Genomic DNA, 23,376 nt, shown 5'->3' on the forward strand with positions numbered 1-23,376 from the left:
TAAGATATCAGGATGACTAAAAGATAACATAGTGCATATAATTTATTGGTAAAGAAGTTATACGATTTTTGGCTCTTTTTGGAAAAACACAGGGTAAAATTCCTGTTTCTGTTATTTCTCCTCCTCCCCTTGGAGATAATCTGTGGAATGATGTGACATCAGTAAAGACTAAATCTTGAGTTACATCTATCTTGGTTCTATGTGAAAACTCAACATTCCTATTTCTCCCAGGTAGCCCTATTTTGCAAACATTAATTCAGAAATACGCAACATGCTCATTCTCCGTTACACCTTTATATATTATTTTCACGATTTTCTACATCATGATTAAGGCAATCATGCTTGAATTATCAAATGCTTATGTGACAAGCCTATACATTCATTAGGATACTTTCATTAAAGAAATTGAATGGCAAGTGATACAATTATTTAAAAACATTTTGGACGCTGTGAAGGACAAGATGTTGATACTCCTTTTTTGGGCTCAACTTTCTCTTTCAAATCCTCTTGCCTGCAACCAGAAATACCCTCCACCAATGTGTTGTGTGCACATGCATTGACATGTGGAATTACTCCCCAAAAAGGAGGTTGAGAAGTTGTCCAGAGTTGTATCAGGTGTCAGAATATTCTGATTATTGCCATTTTCTTGAACCCTAATAATTTCACAGAAAATTATCTATTAGGTACTTATGTGACACATTGAAAGGATTAATTAGTTGAACTACAGCCCACAAAGTTATAGATTTTCAAGGCATATGAAGCTGTTTTCTTCTAGTAAGTCATATAAGAAAGTAATTTCATTTAAAGAAGTGTTCAATAAATATACAGGTTTTCAGATACAAGCCCTGTGATTGACAGCCTTACATTTAACGTTGTTTCAGACTTGGGCCAGTGTTAATTTTACTTCAAAGTGCAATTTAATCTAAATGTTACCACCAGGTGTGATTATCTAGGCTGCAGATCTGCTACCAGGAACATTATACTTGATACTGCTACAATCAAATGAGTCATTGGGCATGCTGATTTCTTCTGAAAGTGCTGTGCACAGCATCAATAGCTTATATATATAAAATACAATAAATATATAGAAAATATCTGCTGGTGAAACCCACGCCTCAACAGAGCCAGTGCTGTCAAGTCCATCTGCCATTTTGTGTAGTTAGATATTTACCTATGAAATTTCACATCTTTCAGTGAAGATTTTTGATGTGTTTTTCAGTAACAGTTCTATCCTGTGGTTGTATGGCCCTTTTGCATATTGCCCTTTTGCAATTCCATCTAATGGCCATGCTAATGAGTTTCCTTTTTTCAGGGTCACTTCTATAGGAAATGGAGGGCCCATGGATGCAGGTGAAATGTAGACTGTTCGGATGAGAACACATATATTCTCATCTCTACTTTTTCTGCTTATCCTGGTTTTTCATATCAAAGCTGCTTTATAGGTCGGTTATCTTAGCACAGGGCAGAGGCCACGTCCTGTGCAGCCTCTTGATTCACATAAGGAACTGGTTGAAGGGCTTTTCTCAACTGTGTTTCTTCGCAAACCTCCCATAAATCTTCACCTCTTACTACATTAGGACGTACAGAGAGTCAAGGTCACTGTTACATGGTACACATCCTTCTTATGCACATTTGTGTTTAAATAATAGTACATTATATTGCCTTGCTTTGCCTTTTAACCTACCCTTTCCCTTCTTTTTGTGATACATACAGATGCAACTCATGAAGAAAAATGGGAGAGCTGGGAGGAAGCAAGCCATTGATAACCTGTGCAAGTAATGACATGGAGGGAGGATGACACAAACCTCAATGTAACTCTGCTTTACCAACCTATCGGCTTGATGTCAGCCCATCTCAGTGCAAATTCCTAGACACCTAGCCCCACTTTCTTTTCTGGGGTATTCTCCAGCCTATGTTGTCACCAATTCTGTGACAAAATTGCTGTTAGTCTACACTAATGTTTTTCTGTCTATTTATGATTTTAATGTTTTCTCCTACCTTCCACTCAATAACCTTGTGCTATTCTTGATTCCTGTGCAGTCCTGAACCCTGCTCTTGGTGCAATTTCCCCTTTTTCACCTTATTGCCTACATTTTTTTCCCTTTCGTTTGCCTTCCTGTTTCTTTCATATTTTTTTTCTCTCCAGAAGCTAAGGTCATATTATTTTTTTTTCCTGCTTTTGTTTTCTCCTTTATGCTGTCATCTCCCCTTTTTATCTCATTCTATTCTTTCCTTTCTTCCCATTCACTTCCCCATCACTCCACTGTTTGCTGCCTCCAGTAAATGGGCAGTCTCTCTCCTTTGCCACTATTCACTATTTTTGCTGGTTGCCAGGGAGACAAACAGGCAATGCAGTAGGTGTCAGTTCTGCATATAATTACCTGTATAGGGAAGAGAACATGCTGTCAACAGGGACTGCCACCTATAGAAAACTTAAAGGGTACCTGTACTCCTGAGTAGTTTTATATTGGAAGGCTTGTATGCTAACAATTCCCTCTTGTTCACCTGCTTTGAGATGGCTTCTCAATTTCTCTTCTTTACCGAAGTCACCTCAGTGTCAGCACTGAGGAATAATAAATCCCTTCTGAAGTCCATTTTAATGACAAAAAAAAAAGGTGTTCAAAAGGTGTTGGTTTTTCTGAGACACTGAAGTTACTTTCATTTATTTTTGAAAATTTCTACCCTGCCCATCATCTATTCTCAGAGATCACAGGACTCCACTTTTACACCAATTTAAGATTTAAAGCAAGTTTATCTCACTGGGAAGGGCAGGGTATCTTGATTCAGACATTTCAGAAACTAGAACATCTGCCTACAGAATTTTACTCAATTGTCACCAATTCCTGCCCTTGAAAATCATATCTGTAGTTTAGAAAATATCTACATATATACTAATATCTACAATAGTATATTCTGTATTTTATGTAAATTAATAAACTTTTTGCACAGAACAATACATCCAAGAGAAATATATAAACATAGCTTGAATATATTCTGAAATGAAGTTTTCCTTTAGGAGGAAGCAGTGTATTACCTGTTCCTTAAACAGAGTGTGAAATCCTGGCAACAGATTTATCATCACACATGGCTTTGCTGAGCTCTCCTTTAGCAATGCCAAAGGGAGCGGTAGGTTTAACTCCATTTTTCTGGTCCATGCTCTTAAAATCAGGAGCATAGGTTTAAAACAAAACTGCACTAGATTTGGAGGTAATTCAAATGAATATTTGATTTTGCTCTCAAGTACTATTTAAGTATTTAACATGAACACGCTCAATTAACTTACACAGTTTTAAATGGTCAAACTACATCTGTGAGCCCATACAGCAACAGCTTTTCTAATGTTTGAAAGTCTGACCCATTTAGGCATAACAATGGTTCTAGTGCATTTGATAAGTAAATGATGTTCAGCTGAAGTAACACTTGAGAAGTAGCAAGTTCTACCATTAATTGATAGTATATCAATAATATAAGCAGCCCAAACCAATTGCAAATTATCATTAAAATGTGACTAAAAGCAGTGTTTCACACTATGTATCAGAAAATATTACAGTAGTTAGAAACTGGCTAACATGGAAATTCACAGCATAAGAACCTAACATGTCATATATATTTGTATTTACTACAACACTTAGAAACCTAGCTGGTTCACACTAACCCATTTTGTCTTTAAAGGTAGATAGAAGGCTGGTCCATGCATGACAGACTTTATAGTCTAGTCATAAATAACAAGATGCTTTGCAATTTTAAGTATGGAGAAAGACATTATTCCCCCTGTTTGCTTAGAAGTACTGGGCTTAGTGTTTTGTTTTGTTGGTTTTTCTTTTTAACTTTGCAAGAGAAAACAATGATCTCTAGTGTTCCTACTCAGTACTAAAAGCATCAGACTCATCTGATGAGTTGACAGAAAGCTTCAGTGTTTAGACTGAAGTGTTCACCATCTGCCTGAGGTTGTGGGCCTGACTGCCACTAAAAAAAAGGCATCACATCAGACAGGGTAAACGAATGCATGCAACTCATTATTTTGGATAGCAACTATAATTTACAATTGTCAGGACTATTATTTACAATTCAAGCTTTAATTTGGAATTGCTATATAAACTTATATACTGTTTCTGTAGTAACTTCTCCTGACACTCCTTCAAGCCTGGTTCAGTTTTAGTTATTCACACATTTCTAGTATGCAGCCTTACGCTTGGAATTTGATCTTTTTGGTTTTACTGTTAATAATTTTTTTTATGTTAAGTAGTGGTAATAATACAGTAAATTGTGATGCACCTAACTTGGTTACTTTTGCAAAATGCCATGCGATATTGCAACAGAATTTTACCCAGAAAGGAGAAAGCTAGTAACTCAGCCAAACTAACTTATTTTCACTCCTAACAAGTTACTAGCCATTCTGTTTCCGAAAATAACTTGATTTCTCTAAGGTGTACAGTCATGTCCATTATAGCTTTGATTAATTAAAAACCAGCCAATATAGACTTAGCATTTTTAGACTTACAAGTGTTTACAGGCTATGCACAATTCCTGTTCCTTTTGTAAATACCTAAGTATATGGATCGTGTAACTATAACCTCAGTTCCTCACAGCTTCAAAGAACAGACGGGCTGTTGAATTTTCAGATGGATGGAAAGAGGAAGGATGGAAAGAGTTGGGTGAGTTTGTGGACTATACGTCTCCTCGATCTCCAGTTACTGATAAAATAACCTTTATTTCTACTTTCCAGTGGCAGTCTACATGTTTTTTCATAACCTTCTGGTGACTCCACAAAAAATCATTGGTAGTTGGAGTTAGATTTTGCAGGTGTTCGTGGGAAAACTGCCCTACTACGTTTCTTTGCTGACCACACTAACTCCCAGATGCCTCATCAGTAGTTTTGTAGTTCAAAAAGGTGCAAGGAGAATGATAGCTATTTTGCAAGTGACAGCAATAAAGACATATCCAGTCCCTCATACTTCTGACTTGGCATGGTCCCCTCGCCAGTATTCTCTGTTTAAAGATAGCTGTCCTTTTGTATTTATTGTTAAGCAGTTCAAGCAGTCTTGGAAAACATTTGATAAGGCTTGTTTGGTCCCTAAGCAAGGACAGAGGTACTTCCAAGGTCTAGAATGATTCTATCAGCTGGAGCTGTTAGCCTTAATATGGAAATAGTTGTGTAAATATTATAGTTTAAATGAAATTCATTCAGAGTTTCAACCTGGGGAGGAAACCTGGAATGAATTTGTAGAGGGGGAAAAAAAAAGCCTGACAAAGAGAGAGGAAAGAGATGATCTGTCATAAATGGCATGAATTTCACTCATAATCATGTCAGAAGTAACTGGAAGACAATTACTGTCTTCTTGGGCAGGTGAAAGCAGGTACAAGATACCGAGGGTTTACAAGTTACTGTTCATAGTGGATAGATGATCTAGCTTCAGGTCCTTTAGGGGTACTTCATCTCTAACAAGGGACAAAGAGTCTTCTAAAATCCACATGAATCACCTCACTAGTTTTCATGCACCTGAGAAAGGTTATTCGTCCCAGGATGATCCCTGCACTACATAACTGGGTCTGAACATGTCTGCACACTTCCTTCCTTAGAAGGCTGAACCTTTCAAATACAGCTTTGCTCTAAGAGCAGCCTGGCACAGGGTTTGATGTCAGGGCATGCCACTAGAAGTCCCAAACTAGTCCCAAACACAATCACACCTGGGCTGTGAAGCATATTTAGCTGGTCCAGAAATTTTCATATACGTGGTAAGTGCTGCTGATGATCAGTGAACTGAAACTGGAGAAAAGCTAACAAGCAGACTTTTCCCTAAAAATCCAATATTTGACACTTTTGTGTGTAATTACAATTAGCTTCTTTAACTGTAGCAACAGTTATTATTAAGGAAGATACTGGGCAGTAAGTTAAGCATGCAAGTCAGTACAGGGCACTCGACATTTCTTCTGTTGGCAGAAGAGAGTATGCCAAAATAAAATTGAACACAAGAGAACTTGTTTTATTGACAAAGGTTTCCACAGGAGTACCAGTGCAATATCTGAAAAGTCTTGTACTACTGCAACTATGCCATCTGACAGAACCATAAAGTTACATCCGTACCAGTGAATTAGATGGGTCTTGGACTGTCCTCTGGCATCAGTTCTAATTGGAATGGAATAACTAACATCCAAATTATTAAGTTCTCCTCTAAAACAGGATGCTCATATTCAAACTCCTAAGTAGGAATAGGAACTGGCCTGAGTTAATACCTTGAACCTTGCCCAGAATTACCTGGGAGACAGCTAGCTTGCCCAAAGCAAAACCATTTATGAGCTCAAGTGCCAGTGGATGTTATCTGGCCTTGCATTTTTTACTAGTAGAAAGTTAGTCTAAGGCCAGTCTGTGTGGGATGACTTGGTCAAGTGAATTATTGAAACCTTTCCACCAGGAGAAGGGGTTCTCTAGACTTTGTCAAGCAGGCTAAGATAAGCTTCACTTGTCTGAAAAACATCTAGAGAAATGGGAGGACAAGCTGCTGTACTTAATGATTCCAAGCATTCAATTTCCAGCAGCAACACACAGGACACAGTATCAGCTGTCACCAGAGTTAGTGGGATTTAATTTAGATTTTCTTTAATTAATTCAAATGGTTTTGTTCAGTACATTGCTGAAGATACTGAAATTAATTTATTTCATTAAAAAGTCCAATTATTAAACAGTCTCTGTACTTGAGTTCCTCTGCATTTACAATGCTTTGTAAAGTGCCCTCAAGTTCTGAGACAAAAAGAAATGCAAGTTGTATCTTTATGAATCTTTTGGAGGCACCAGTGAGAGCTTTCTTATATGGATATTTATTCAGTATAAAGTGAAATTAGGTGCCTGGTACAGATAACTTTCAGATCATTATTCCTTGTAACCTAGCCTATTATGAACCCCGATGTTTGAAAGCACTAATGAAAAACGATTCCAAATTATTAAGTTCATTCATGTTAGCACTGTCTTCATTGACACTCTTGAAAGGAGATGACTGAAAGCAGTATGAATTTTCAGCTGGATAAAGTCTCAAAATCTGGATCATTAATACTAGCTTCTAATGCCAAACACGAAACAGTCTAAAACTTTTAATTCTGCTGCATTGCTTCACAGATCAAACTCTTACAAAGCTAAAATTGTAAGTTTGAAAACTCTAATAAAAAATAACACCCAAATTACAATTAGGTAATAGTTTAGAATTTCTCTTTGGTAAAACTGTAATTAAAAGATGGTCTTATGAACATTTCTGATAGTGACAATGTTTATCCACGTTAAAACAAACACACAGTGGTCCTACATGTTATTTAAACAGAAGAACAACATGCAGAGAAAGAAAAGACTTAATATCTAACTCACCGAAGGCTACCCAAGCTACTCTGGACTTGGAGGGCATTCAGAGATCTCCCTTCAACATGGGAAGAGCGGAGAGGGAGACAGCCAAGCAGCACTACAAAGATAGCTGGCAATACCTTCAATCCCAAGCACCCCAAAAGCATGCTTGCCTCCCTTCCATTTCAAAAGATGCCTTTAACACTGCTTTTACAATAGAATCAGTATTAAAAAAAAACCAAAAAAACAACAACAAACAAAAACATTGCAAGACAAAAAAATAAACCACCTAAACCAACAACAAATAAGCCCCAACCCAAAATGTCCTGAAGTCTTTACCTGAGATCCCAACCCATGGAAGTGAGCAGGAAGATGGAAAGAAGGACAAAAAGCCCCTTCTACTGGATGTCATATTTTAGATGATTTTTAGAGGCTTTTCTGGTTTCTGTAGCTTTAGAGCGTATTCAAACAGTTCTGGGGCTAAGAAAATTAGCACTGATTTTATTAAGGCTTCTCATATTTCCCCAGATCTGCTCCCCCCTGTGTCATCCACACAAATTATACACTAGCACAGTATGACAGCTACCAAGGCCGATTTGAGGGATCTCCACTGTTCACTTTTGACTTTACTGTTACCAATTTTTCATTTCTCATACAATACCACTTTAATTGTTTGAAATCCGTTGTTAGTGAAACACAGAACATTCAGTGATCAGACCAGGAAGAAAGATCACCTGCACCATTCATCTACATGTACACAGACATCTCCAAGCTAGCCCAGAATAAAGCAGATTCAAGCCTGGGAGTCCACTAGCTGAAAGAAGGGCATCTTCCTAGTAAGGCAAAGGAGCTTATGGCCTCCAAGGTAGTATCTCTGTATTGTGTAGACATATCACTTTACTTAAAGCTAGCTTAGATATTCAGAAAAGTGCAGCCTTGTGAATTGCAGACATACAATAAATTGCTCATGCAAAAGGGAAAAAGTCTGAAGTGTCTCTTTTTCCATAATTATTCACTTAAAACTTCTAACACTCTAAAAAAGATTAGCATTATAATATTTAAGAAGAGATCCCACACCCCGATAATAATTAGCATACTACCTGATGGTATTTCTTCAGTATGTTGTGCATTTCCGCTACATCTTCACTTGTTATAGTTTTGATGATATATCTTTTGTCGTAAGATGTATGAAAGCGGGCACCACTGCGTGCTTGGGAATCATTGGCAAGGGGTGCACTTCTTGTCAATGAATTCTGTCAATTGATTTAAAACAAAAAAAGCATCAAATCAGACAAAAATATGCAACTTTTAATTAGAACAAATACAAACCATTTACATTTATTTTTAAATCTTCTTCAGTACATCTGCACCGAGCTGAATTCTGCAAAGCACGTAATCACAGACCATGTTATCTTGACAAATCACTTCAAAAATACTCTGAGAACAAAAGAATGTTTGGGGGAAGGTGTTGCCCATCAGTGGTTCAAAAGTCATTCTCAACGCTGAATGAGAATTTATTGCACTTTGTTATGTACATGTTATCAGCTTTTGGGGAGAAAACATACAGTAATTAAAAATCCAAAAGGAACACTGTATTACAGTTATTGCAATAACTGTAAATAGAGGATTCATCTGTAGTAACAGTATCACTTTAAAACTGAGCAGGATTTGCTCCTGAGCCCATGTGATCTGGTACCTAAACAAGATCACAGCTAGATTTCTGAGTTCTAGTACTAGAGCTATTCCAATAATTTAATATCTAGTGTTAAGCAAGTGATATTATTGTACAGTACCTCCTCTTGTAAAATACACCCACCTTCCTACAGATTCGACAGGGGAAGATTAGTTAATGACTGTATAGTAGTTAGAAGAAAAACTGCTAGAGATTAGTGACCATTTTTAGACTGAAGCCTGAGACTACTTGCACTTCGACAGTAGCAAAAGAAGCCTTCTGCTTTTTTCAGAAAATAAGAAGTATTCAGATTAGATTTCTTCATATTTAAAAACAGTAAATATAAATTAGACAAAGTATAACTACTTGCTTTTGGCTGGAAACATATTTATTTACCAGTAAGAGTTTATGCCAATTGTTACATACTTGAATTACACCATTATTTTTTTTTAAATAAGTAGTAACAGCAGCAGCACAGTCATGAGAAAACGTAACAATGCTCTTACACCCCATGTGTACTTACATAAAAATGGACCATACTCTGAAAAGGTTAAGCAAGTTAATTACAGACTGCTGGAACACTTCCATGTTTATGAAATAAACTTGCAGTACCCATTTGGTATATCCCTACTAGTAGCAGAAAACTCCAGCTCCTGCTATCATTCCTTATTGTACCATACTGCACAAACAGCTGTTGCTAAATTGAAATATACTTTCCCCCTCTTCCATACTGACATAGTGTAACATTCTCCCTGCTAGAAGAAAAGCCATTTTCACAGAAAGTTTTAATAAAATTTTGTATATAAATGCAAATGTTGCAGATTGCTAAATAGCAAAAGTTCAGCTCCAGCAGCTACAGAATATGACATGTTTGTGTAGTTTGATAAGGTACTATGAACTAAGTCACAAAACCGATTTACACTGGAAGAATAATAATGCTTTCAGAAAATAATTACAAATAGGCTCAGTCTACCACAACTAGGTACCAAACCCACAACATTTTATTTTTATAGAAGCTTGTCTTATTTGGAAGTTTTACCATTGATGAATCTGTTCACAAGCTCTATGGACTTCAGCAGGAGCTGGACACACAGATTCAACCCCAGTGACAGAAGGTCAGTAATAAAGTAATAACCTCAACCAAGAGATAAGGGCAACTAGAGCCCAATTTAAGAAGGCACTTGAACACATACAGTTATGTCTCCATATTTTGGAGACCTATTGACTTCAACAGGCCTTCACAGCATAGGTAAGTGTTATCCCAAATGCGGGATGCTTTCTGAAATCAGTTTAATATGAAATAAAAACATTTTCCCACAAGGTTACTTTGTTCAACTGAAATACGCAGGAGTACTAGAAATAACAGTAAATCACCTAAAAACACACAGCTCTACAAGGTCTTACAAGAATGAAAACCTTAACTATGACAGGTAGGAGAAATAAATCTTTGCACACTTCTCCCTCTATATTTCTAGGCTTGTGCAATGAACTAGAGTCATTACTAATATCTATGATAAAAAGTGATGTCTTTCTCCATTATCCTCTCTATTCACTAAAGAAAGAAAGGGTGTGGGTGCTTCCCTAATGTTTATAAATAAACAGTTTTTCTAGACTGATAGAACAGAGCTTTAGGGACAACCAATGCAGATTCAATTCCTTCTCTGCACTGGCTTTTGGATAGCCAATTTTAACAGATGTGAGTCCTGATACACCCTCGCTCCACATGGTATTTAAGATACTAAAGAAGGGAATTTAAGTATTACTGCAGTTTTCTTTACCTGTTTTCAGATGTTTCCTATTCAAATTAATTTCCCTCCACTCCACCACTGAAATGTTTTTATGTACTGATGAAGTCTATTCAAGAGAACAGGTATCATCATAAATGGACTGAATTTTCCTAATGCTACACTTGATGTCAGTACTCTGTTAGTTTTCAAACTGATTCATGAATAGTTAGTCGTAGAAACCATCCTCTGTAGAAACCCTCTCTGTTCTAGAGTCAGGACTTGTTTCCAGGGCATATATTTAATAGTTTAAGATGAAGAACTGATAATCGAAGTTTTAAAAAAATTGTGCAAATTCAGTTACCTTCATCACAAACTAGAAAATATGATGTAACATAATAATTATTTTTAATTCTGAAAAAAGCTAAAGCATGGGTAACTGTTAGTGTATGCAGTGAATTAAACTACTGCTAAGTTATCAGGCTGTAATTCAGTTAGCAATAATTAAGGTTACTGGGTAATTATTTGTTATTGTTCCCAGCAGAAAAAAGTGCATTATTCTGAGGTTAACTATTGCAATAAAGCAGTAATCACAGTTTTCTGAATGTATTTTTCCCATAGAACCCTAGTCTCCAAACTATATGCCATGTGGTATAAACCTCAAAAGCAATTAACCTGGGGGGAAACTTAAGTCGTTTTGCTGTAAGAAAGCTGCAAAAAAGCGTACTTGCTAGTCTGCCATCGCACCTCTGAAGTAGGAGGCAAAGACGGAAGATGGGAAGGAGGACCTGAACTAGCATTATTCTCCAAAATTTCAAATACTCTTAAGGTATATTTTAACATTTTTCACCAAAAGGCTTGTCAGATTTGAGTGAAATTCAGACCTGGTATGAATTAATTATCTTACTAGCAATGTCTTGACTGAGATACAACACATGGCAGATACTTTTTCTATGGACTTTTCAGTTGCTGAAGCTCAGTTATTAATTCTGTGGCCAGAAAGGGACAAAAATAACCACTTTTGACTTCGAACCTTCTGAATGCTATTCATATAACCATCTGCTTTTTTACAGTAAATCTGTCTCTTTTTGTCTTTATAAGCACTATTTGCACAGGAGAGCTTTTCTAAGTTGTAGGCCTTAAAATAATGTTCTTCCTGCTTTCCATGAATCTCCTGCCATCCCATCATTAACCAGGAATAACTAGTATATAGGAATATTTATGTAGCAACCCATCAAAACAAACATAAATTTATTCAGATTTCCCCCCCCCCCCATGATGGAATACGATGTGGGGGGGAAACATAGTGACAAAGGATGAGGAAAAGGCTGAGGTACTTAATGCTGCCTTTGCCTCAGTCTTTAATAGTAAGACCAGCTGTTCTCAGGGTACCCAGCCCCCTGAACTGGAAGACAGGGAATAGAATGAAGCCCCCATAATCCAAGGGGAAATGGTTAGCGACCTGCTACACGATTTAGACACACATGAGTCTATGGGGCCACATGGGATCCACCAAGGGTACTGAGGGAGCTGACGGAAGTGCTCACCAAGCCACTTTCCATCATTTATCAGCAGTCCTGACTAACTGGGGAGGTGCCAGTTGACTGGAGATTAGCAAATGTGATGCCCATCTACATGAAGGGTCAGAAGGAGGATCTGGTGAACTACAGGCCTGTCAGTCTGACTTTGGTGCTGGGGAAGGTTATGGAGCAGATCACCTTGAGTGCCACCATGTGGCACATACAGGACAACCAGGTGATCAGGCCCAGTCAGCATGGGTTTATGAAAGGCAGGTCCTGCTTGACCAACCTGATCTCCTTCTATGACAAGGTGACCTGCTTAGTGGATGAGGAAAAGGCTGTGGATGTTGTCTACCTGGACTTTAGTAAAGCCTTTGACACCGTTTCCCACAGCATTCTCCTGGAGAAACTGGCTCCTCATGGCTTGGACGGGTATACTGTTCACTGGGTAAAAAACTGGCTGGATGGCCAGGCCCAAAGAGTGGTGGTGAATGGAGTTAAATCCAGTTGGCGGCCGGTCACAAGTGGTGTTCCCCAGGGCTCAGCACTGGGGCCAGTTGTGTTTAATACGAGGGGATCGAGTGTACCCTCAGTAAGTTTGCAGATGACACCAAGTTGGGAGGGAGTGTTGATCTGCTCGAGGGTAGGAAGGCTCTACAGAGGGATCTGGACAGGCTGGATCGATGGGCCGAGGCCAACTGTATGAGGTTCAACAAGGCCAAGTGCCGGGTCCTGCACTTGGATCACAACAACCCTATGCAGCGCTACGGGCTTGGGGAAGAGTGGCTGGAAAGCTGCCTGGCGGAAAAGGACCTGGGGGTGCTGGTTGACAGCCGGCTGAATATGAGCCAGCAGTGTGCCCAGGTGGTCAAGAAGGCCAACAGCATCCTGGCCTGTATCAGAAATAGGGTGGCCAGCAGGAGCAGGGAGGTGATTGTCCCCCTGTACTCAGCACTGGTGAGGCCGCACCTCGAGTCCTGTGTTCAGTTTTGGGCCCCTCACTACAGGGAAGACATTGAGGTGCTGGAGCGTGTCCAGAGAAGGGCAACCAAGCTGGTGAGGGGCCTGGAGCACAAGTCTTATGAGGAGCAGCTGAGGGAGCTGGGGCTGTTTAGTCTGGAGAAAAGGAGGCTGAGGGGAGACCTTATCACTCTCTACAACTACCTGAAAGGAGGTTGTAGAGAGGTGGGGGTTGGTCTCTTCTCCGAAGTAACAAGCAATAGGACAAGAGGAAATGGACTCAAGTTGCACCGGGGAGGTTTAGATTGGATATTAGGAAATATTTCTTTACTGAAAGGGTTGTCAAGCATTGGAACAGGCTGCCCAGGGAAGTGGTTGAGTCACCATCCCTGGAGGTACTTAAAAGATGTGTAGACATGGTGCTTAGGGACGTGGTTTAGTGGTGGACTTGGCAGTGCTAGGTTAATGGTTGGACCTGATGATCTTAAAGGTCCTTTCCAGCCTAAATGATTTTATGATACTTGATGAATTTAAAAATATGGACAGCATAAGTAATAAGAAATTCTGACTTAAAAAGAAAAAACAGCTGTTACACTAAGAATGAATCAACCAGTACTCCTTTTATCATGCTTCTTTCATTTCAATTCAGGCTCGACAGAAAAAAAAAAAAAAAGAAACTAGTCAGATTCAAATAGAAATTAATAGATTTAGTCATATTTTAAATCAAGTGGAGAAAAACTTCTGAAGTCACTGACTTTTTACTGATTATTGTTTTTTCCAGCAATAGCTTTTTTTCTAATGGAAATGAATTCTGCCTGATTGCTAACTATAATGACAAGTTAATTTGCAAATAAAACTATCATATTGAAAACGTTGCTAACAAGAGAATATAATGCATCCGTAGATGATTATTTAGCACACACTTTACTGTTTCTTAATGCTTTAATGGGTTAGAAATGGTGATGCATTTATTTTTTAGTAGATGGCTATTTTATTATTAGTAATCTATATCAAGCTTAATTAAGAATGCATACAGCTATAATTTTACCACATGCATATTAATTTGTTAGAATAAACCAACCAACTTTATGCTAAGCAGCACCTTTCCATACATGCACAGGTAACTCAAATGCCCGCTCTACAATAATGACTGACTAGTAATAAATTATAGTTTAAGAACAGATGTTTAAACATTGAACATGTTTAAGATAAAAACAACCTCGATTAAGCAACCTCTTTGACGTTGTATTTTCACTAACTCTCCACTCCTGTGATAACTCTCTCAACAAAATGCTCTCTTCAGATACAGAATGTGGTTTCTTTGAACTCTGAAAGAAGGTGGAACATGGAGGATAACTTTGTTAATATTACTATTTAGTGTGTTTTCTTTTGATACTTGCATAAGTTAATAAATAAGTATGGTTTAAAAAGCTGAAAAAATAAATCTAATTACATCATATTGTGCTGATTACTAGTAATTGCATTACCACTTTCTTATGCTGATAAACGCATGGCTGAGTTTGTCTGTGGACAGTTTCATTTGTAATGGTTAACTCTCACTTTTGTGAACAGAGAAAAGTTCAAATTCCTTCTAAAGTAAAGCTTCCAGGTACCATGCAAAATACCTTACCTCTCAACTATACTAGTTGTATTTGTTTACAGTTAGAAATCAGTCTTCAATACATATACTGTTGCCTGATTATGACAACAATGAATCTTTAAGTAAAGAGATGACAAGAATTGGCCTGCACTGGTAAGTCATCATTAGCAAGTAAGATCAAGGAACAGCTTCACTGAAAGGATAAAACTAGAAGAATTTAAGGGCTTCAAAGAGGAAACAACATGGCTATTTAAAACCACTAATACCCTTCCCTTTTTATGGAGGTGAAGCTAACTTACCTGTTTGACCCAGACTGTTAAGTAGAAACCAAAACATTTTGTGCCCCATTCAACCCTGCCAAATACTAATAAATTAATAGTACATATATTAGAAGTGAAGAGATTCTTTGTTGGAAAATGTTTCTCTTGTAAGTTAAGACACAAAATGGTTAAGAAGGTCCTGCACTTAAGCCACTTCGAAGCACAGCCACTAGTAAACCTATAACTGATAAGAAATCTCAGACAAAAATATCAGTAACACCACACGTGACATCCAATGTGCACTTTACACCACAAAGACTGTGGAAAGTTTGTGGGGTCTTTTAAAATTAGACTTTAGACATATCTAGATAAGTAAAAAAGTTTTAACTTATTGTGGGGTTATCTAGCCCAAGTTTCTAAGTCAATCATCTTAATGCAGACAATAATAAGAAAGTTATGCAGTAGTGCTCATCAGACAGACTGAAAATACACATTTATTTGAATTGTACTGCTCTGTAGTTCAGACTGCTATTGGATGCACTGTATAGACTCGTTTCTTACCCTCAAATGCAGTTTTGTGAGACTGTACATGGTAAAACACTCCTATGATCCAGATGACTTTTGCCAGAACGCACAGATACATTTCAGTGGTGATTTGTACAAAAAGTGAGTAAAGTAAGTTGTACTATAGACATCTGTGCACAAACGCCTTGGAAGAAAAGCTGACTGAACCTGTCTAAAGAGACCAGTGTAGGGCTTTTCTTCTGCTTCCTTGTTCAGCACTAAACTCAGCTAATGGAGACCCATTGCCGTCCCCAGCAACAGTATCTCCTTCTTAGGTGAGGTGTCTGTAGGGTACTGGGAAGGAAATAACGAATGAAACTCAAGCATCTCCCCTTTCCAAAAGGAAAATGTAAGCCGGGTTGAGGGAGGGTGAAAGGAGAGACAGAGAGAGATAGATCATGGCAAATACCAGATTGAATTCCCTCTGGTGCTGCTTCTTAATTAGGGGAAGACTAAGTGGAATATGAACAGATGGGAAACAAGCCACTCCTCACTTAGCACAGATCTATGAGCCACAAAGCCAGAACAGGGATGATATCCTTCAGATACAGACAAAAAAAATGCCCGGCTCTTACCCTCCAAAAGATACAGGTTTGATGATCTAACAACCCTTTCACCCTCACTTACTGCTACTACATAGCACTTCCATATTGTGTCAGGAGCCAGTGGAGCACGTATCTAGCTGTACAATGTTGGAGCATTAGTCATAATAAGTTAATAAAAATCACCTGCTTATACTACAGCCTTAGTGAAAACAAAACTCAGAGAAAAGAGGGTCACACTGCCCTGTCCCCTTCAGATTTTCCCAGCCTTCTCCAACTCTGCCACGGTGTGCCTCGGTCCTCTGGCACAATTAAAACATCTGTCAGCCACACATACCCTGTTCCACTTAACAGCTTCACTTAGCAACTCACTGCAAGTCTCCTGCTCCGAGAGTGCATGTTCTGCCAATTCCCCATTCACTTCTCATTTGTGAAGTTTTAATCTTGTGCCTGCTGTTTTTTTGGTCTCAGGAGAAAGAAAAGGTTTTGTACTTTTAAAGTGTGAATACTTTTATGAGGTCATTTAAAGACTACGCTAAATTACTTGTGTAATTACTTATACAACTGAAGACACATTTAACGTGCCAAGCTCAGAGATACCTCTACTAGATAAATTTCTCTTTCATGGAGAAATTTCTACCTCCTCCTCTCTCCCAAATAGTTTTCTTCTGAGAAATTACTGGCTGGAAGTCTCACTGCCTTTACATAAATCAATATTAAAAACATCACCTATATTGCACTGAGTAGCAGGCAACCAGAAATACTCATCTGGTCTTCAGTGCTGAGAGGCTACAAATCACAAAGAATTTGTCCCATACCACAGAATTAATTTCTGATAAAATAAAAATACAGTTTTAAATATAAATGGGTAAAAGCTACACCACTTACTAGTATTTCATTTCCCAAAGAGTACTTGATACAGAAAGTTAATCGGCACACCTAAATTACACATCATCATTTCACCCAAGAACAGCATATTCTTCAGCAAATTCACGGAAAGGTTATTTAGTTTTACTATAGATCCACTCTCTTCCCTCAGCAGCTCCACTCTCAGCAATCTGTGCAGAGTTTTATTTCCTACAGTAAATATATATTAGGTAAAGAAAAAGTTTTTTTCCACAGGTGGTCTTAAGATGTGATCCACAATTCTTTGAAGTGAACAAGAGCTTTTCTGGACCCTTCAACAGAATTTCATAAACTAGAATCCAACACAACACCTACCCATCAGAAGCCGTTTCATTTCATGCAGCCATTCCTAAACTGAATTCCAGTCTCTGGTTTTGGTCAAGGTACAACTTCCAGAAAGGTAGTCTTGATTTTTCCAACCTCAAAAGACCAAGATTTGCCACTGTAGTTTTTCTAGTGTCTAATAATTTGTGTTGCTGAAAAGGTGAGTCTAACTTTCAATTTGAATTATTTCCTTTTCTGGTCATTCCTATTTATTGTTTCCTGAAGTATCTAGTATTGTTCTTCTGCAAGGATACTCACATACTACTTACTTCTCAACTCTAAATTTTGCAAGTGCAGCGGGTCAAACTGTGACTCCCCCACAGGGCTTCCTCTGTGTCCTTAAATTCCTTTGACGCCATTTTTCTGTATTTTTTCTATATCCAAACTTTCAACATCCTTTTTTAAGATGACTAGCACCAAAATTATATATAGTATTAGCTTCAGGTATAAAATAAACAGATGTTAAAAAAAGTTAGAGCTCTTTCTGGTCTTATTTTGTACCTTCCAATTTATCCACCCAAGGGTGCAGTCACTCCTTCTAGTCAGGTGCTCACACTAGTGCTAAATTCTTGTCCTCTTTGACCTCTTGTTCATTCTCAGAGCTACTACCTCCCTGAAGACATCCTTCACCTCTGTAGTTCTGCACTCCTTTTTATCCATATAGCTATTCATTTGACTATTAAAAGGCATCTCATCTGGACAGGCTCAGAATGCCAGGCAACCAAAGTGGTTTTTGTACAAAATCCTTATCCTTATCCCACTTTGCCATTTGGACAGATTTTGCATCTTTTGCAAGTTTTCACTATGTGAAATGTCAATTGCTCATTGACAACTACATTTTGACTGTTGTCATTTAATCATCTATTATTTACATAATTTTTATTTTTTATTATAAAACCCAACAATAATTAGCATTTTAAAAATCAAAGTCACAAAATATCAAGCCAAATACTTTGTAAGAGGCATCCTCAAGAGTCCTTAGAAGCCAGCTAAAACACCACCTAATGCTCTATCCTTTGGAAGTCTATTTTTACCTTGCACATTGGTCAATAAAAATAGCAGCCTATTGTTATTAAGTAACAGGAATGATATTATTGATAATGTTAGTTATACCAACACCAGATATCAAAAAGAGTAAACTGATTTCCAGAGAGACTTTGGTTGTTTCTAAGAGCAACAAGTTAAGCTGTTTGGAGCTATTTTTTCCAAAAGAAACCATTTTTGTGAGGAAAACACATGGAGCAGAGCCACTAAAGTACAGGAATAGCTTGTCCCCCTGCTCCCTCCATAATTGCAAGCTATATTTATAACTGGCAAAGTACTGCCCTCCTCTTCAAAGATGAACTGCTGGTGAGGCTCTTCCTCCTCTGCCCACTTTGCTTAAAATGTTCACAGCACGGATATTTATCTCCACAGTGGGAGGCCAAGGATTAGCCACAGCCTCCAAGAGGGTGGAGAGATTTAAAGGTCAATTTAATTAGCTCATTCTAATCTCTTACACATCCAGTGTAAATGTCATTGTTTTCTAACTGCTACTTTAGCAGACAAGATTATATTTTAGAAACTTTGAACACGTGAACTATGTGCTGGATGTAATACAAATACTTCATGTAACTAATCTAAAAAGGGAGCCTAATAAAAATTGTCATTGAGTCAGAGCTTTTCCTAAAAAAGAGAACAAGGGCAATAGGAAAATTCTGGTGCTAAAGCACTGAGAGCTTCAGAAGAACAGTAATCTTTCAAACTGACTGGCTTAACAGCTTCTCATTGATTTAAATCTTTCCCATTTCGCGATGTCTGGACAAAGGCAAACAACGGTTTCTGGTACTGTGATCTCATCCAAAAGTCGTGGAATGCAAAAACGAGCTTCACAAGCCCAATGTACCCTAAAGACAAATCAGATCACATCCCAGGCTATTTAAGAGTGCCTCTGGGCAAGCTCCGCATGAAAGAATAGGCAAAAACAAGTGCACAGATGATGCTCTGTGATGACTGAAATCATAGGTCAGTGTAAAAGCCTGGCAGTGGTTCATCACTGTTGGAGAATTACATACACACGGTCTGGCTGTTCTTCTGTGACAGCAGTTACAGTGGTGCTGCCTGGCCCACGCACAGCTTCCCACGAAGACAAGCCTGCAGCTCCCCCCAACCTTTTTTTCTTTTTACAAGACCTCAGCAATCATGGATATGGATGAATTAGACCTGGATTACTGATTAAGAAGCATATCAGAGAGGCAGTGTCATACAACTGGACATAAATGCTCCAAGTTTTTTTGCTGGAATTTGAAACAAGCAGCCCACTTCTGGGATGGTTCAGGACACTGTTTTGCCAGTGATTTCTAGAGAGAAGAGAAGTAAAGCGGTCGTGTTTTAATGTAACAACAAAGCACCAAACCCAGAGATGTCTGGTTTTGTCATATGGCGACAGGTAGGGAAGACTTTTGGGTTTACTTTGTATGCTGGCACTGTGCACTCTACCGTTGCCATTGAGCAGGTTCACGTCTGGAAACACTGATGAGGAAATGTCATCAGGAAACACTGATCTTTGACACTGACGCATGCTTAAGAAGTCTGGCATGTAGCAAAGCATACCTGTACAGTATTACAGGTACATACTTTACATATGGTAACATGTTACAAGCACATTCAGTGGTATGACCTCCTCTCGCCTTTGGCAGCTGTATGGACAATACTGCATGACGATTTCTTGAGAGCCCTGCTTTTGAGCTGACAAGAGACCTACAGTGAATGTCATGGGACCTCCAAAAGATGAAAACAGGACAGCACTGGTCCTGTGGTGCACCTGTCAGAAATATCGAGTCCCTTCTATGATCTTGTTAAGATGTGGATGTACACACTCTCACTTTGAACATCTATGAACGTTTATAAGCAAATTGCATTCAGGGAGTGATTACTGTGGTGAAAGACATGAAAAACTTTGACAGAGGAAGGTGAAACACCAACTTTTTCTTTTTTGCACTGAGCTATCCTTCCAGGAGAAAGGTTCCTTTTCTTCATTAAACTCTCATCCAACCAAGACAACATGTGATTCTCTCCTTAATCAAGTTATCCTATTGAGCCTGTAGGTCTGGATTTGGAGCTGTCAGCTTAAGGCATGCACTTGCTTTGGAAAGAGTTAGGGCTCTTTTTATGGGAGCCTGTCCTCTTCAGCCCTGCAAAGCTTGGCTTGATGCTTCACTTTCAACGGCTATCATCATATGAGCTCAGGGAGTGCCTATCAGCTCATTTTTTTGATGTTGCCAGCACATGCTAAACTACTTTTTTCCTAGTTTGAATACCCAATTGTGAATGATACTTAGTTTAGGCAAGAAACTGCTGAAAGCAAAGCAAATTAAATGCTTTTTCTAGGGAAAACTAAGAGAAACTGGGGGTTAAAATTTCTGTTGCCATACATACTAAGGTTAAGTCCCACAGTCGCTAAATTTTTATCTGGGCTCACACTTAAAGCACCAAATCCTAGAACATAACATTCAGACTGAAAACTTCACTTTTTACATGCTGGAAAGACCACAAATGCCACAGTTTTCCTTAGTACAGCTGGCTCCACACCTTCGTACCACTACTGCCTATGTCCACATCAAATAAGATGTCAGCAGTTCTGAAAATCTTGGTGCTAATGTCCATTTGGGATCCGCAAACTGTATACTCTGCTACAGGAACCTCATCTGACAGATGAGCTCAAGAACTTTTCATGCACTGACAGGTGACCTACCATGCTAAAATGACCAGCACAGGTATTTTCTTTTCAAGACAGTTCTTGCTTCCAGGATTTTTTAATGCATTTTAATTAAACATTCAATGAAAGGATCATGTCTTAGGAATAAGATCCAACTCCTAATATAGTTGTTGCTGACATATTTATTGCTAACCTTGTTGTCTGTGGTTTGATGCTAGAGGTGGCTCATTCCTTCCCAAACCAAGGGCCAATAAATGGAGGCATGAATTTCAGTGCAGAAGCACCAGCAGAGAGCTCTGATTAATATTTGTTTGTCTGAAGAAACATATAATCTTAGATTGTAAAATAGTTTTTAAGCTCTTAATACGATATCTTAGGATTGGATAAGTCACACAAAATGAGCAAAAATAGTAATAGGTTGACAAGAATTTAGGTGATCTGAAGTTTAGATACTTAAAAAGAAAATTATATTAAAGGCTGACCTCTGAAAAATGGACCTAGAACTTGCATTATTTTCCTGATGCCATATTAGACTCTGGACTATAAATCTGTCTGTATAGAAAGCTGTGAGAGATAACGAAACATAAGGAGACATCCATGTCAGGAGAAATGAAAGATACTGAGTTCATATTTTTTTTATTAGGGAAATTGCTTAAAAGCAGGAATTCTCAATTTTCATTTTAGATTTTAATCTTTTATAAGGAAAAATGCACATAGAGAAATAATAAGCATCTCTAAATTAAAAAGAACTTATAGACCATCTGCTAAAAGTTCTTTATGAATTCTTTGTCCTGTACAGAGAACCTCTACAAACTGCTCCAGCGGACAGGCAAAGTCAGATCTGAGCATGTCTCCTATTACACTAAGTACTAAAACTTTAAGGGAAATCAGTTGTGCTCACCCCCGTCCCCAGCAGAAGTCTCATTAGGTACATGGGGACATTGGTGCCCTCTGGTATGAGCAATTGTATTTTATTGGGCAAGAACCCAGTCTCCCTCTTTTGCCTAGCAGAATCCAGATGTAGGATTCAGCAATAACTTTAAGCAAGAACAGATGTGTTGGAGCATAGTAAAGTTTCCTTTTCCAGAGCAACAGCAGCAGAAGCATTTGTAACAGTAGTAGAGCCTATTTTTCTAGAGTTTGTTGGAGGGCGTTAAGCTAGCTGCTTGCCTGTTAATCTCTCATAATTTTGCAGTTTACAGAAGCTAGTCCTATAATTCTTCTGACAGAATTGTACTCTTGGATTTTGTACGATAAGAAATTATGTCAACCGAGTTGAAAAGAAACTCTGAAGTTACAACAGCTACTCCATATACTTTGGGAAAAAAAGAGGCCTTTCTGTAGAATAACCTTTGCAAAACCAATGTCTACAGCTGAGGGGGAACACAGAAATTAAAAATTAATTTAGATCTGCAGTGAGGAATTTAATTTGACATCTGTTTTCTAATAATTTTTTTTCTTTTCTGCTAGGAACAGTTAATGCTCTCAAGTATTTTCCTGTCAATGTTACAAGGATCTCAAGAGTTAAGGAGTCTTTTTCAATGAAATAAGAAGACACCAACAAAAATACAAGACCAAGATAATTTACCCTATCAAGGCAAAATCTGTCATTATTTAATGCTCTGGCTTGTGGAATTACTCTGACACTTTGAAAATCATCTTCATTCTCAGATCTGTATGTACTTACTTGTAACATCCAACAGCACAATGCAAAACAATAATCTCTTTACCTTTGACGATTTATAGTCTGTGTAAGCGGTTAAAATGGTTTTAAAGTTTTTCCATTATTCAAATGCAATTTTGATTCATACTAACTAATAATCACTTGTGTTCTCCTTTCTAAGCAAAACCAGCCAGACCATTTTTTAATTTGACGCAATAAGTATCTTAGTAATATGTGATCACCAAGAAGGAAGATCAGGATCATAATAAAAGATTTTTTTGACATAAGAACAAAGTTTCTTAATCTAGATTGAAGACTTAATTTGTCATAACAAGTTTCTATAGGCGATCTTTGAAGGTTTAACTAACTCAAGGTTTAACTAACTTCATACTGTGTTTTCCACATTGCTGTCCATAGTAAAGAACAAATCACCAAAAAACCCCACTCAGTATTAGCAACCACACATGTATGTCCATGAAACTTTAATCCTAGCTCAGTACTAATCAAAATGTCTCTCAGAGATGCCCAACTAGCTATGAAAGACAGACAGATGTAGTACAGATTACCAAAACTGCCTCAAAAAAGGAGTTGGTTGGCTATGTGAAGGGAGGGAGTCT

The 23,376-nt window shown here is 38.1% G+C and overlaps 1 protein-coding gene across 3 annotated transcripts in view; it reads right to left on the reverse strand.

Moving 5' to 3' along the window:
- Nucleotides 1–23,376, reverse strand: part of PIP4K2A (phosphatidylinositol-5-phosphate 4-kinase type 2 alpha) — a 113,841-nt gene that overhangs the window by 25,454 nt on the left and 65,011 nt on the right. For all 3 annotated transcript variants that reach the window (XM_069776847.1, XM_069776857.1, XM_069776837.1), the window contains exon 4: nucleotides 8,428–8,580. In XM_069776847.1, the coding sequence (XP_069632948.1) occupies nucleotides 8,428–8,580 (153 nt within the window). The remainder of the gene's footprint in view (nucleotides 1–8,427; nucleotides 8,581–23,376) is intronic.

Source organism: Haliaeetus albicilla, chromosome 2 (genome assembly GCF_947461875.1).
Source record: "Haliaeetus albicilla chromosome 2, bHalAlb1.1, whole genome shotgun sequence".
Classification (NCBI taxonomy): domain Eukaryota; kingdom Metazoa; phylum Chordata; class Aves; order Accipitriformes; family Accipitridae; genus Haliaeetus; species Haliaeetus albicilla.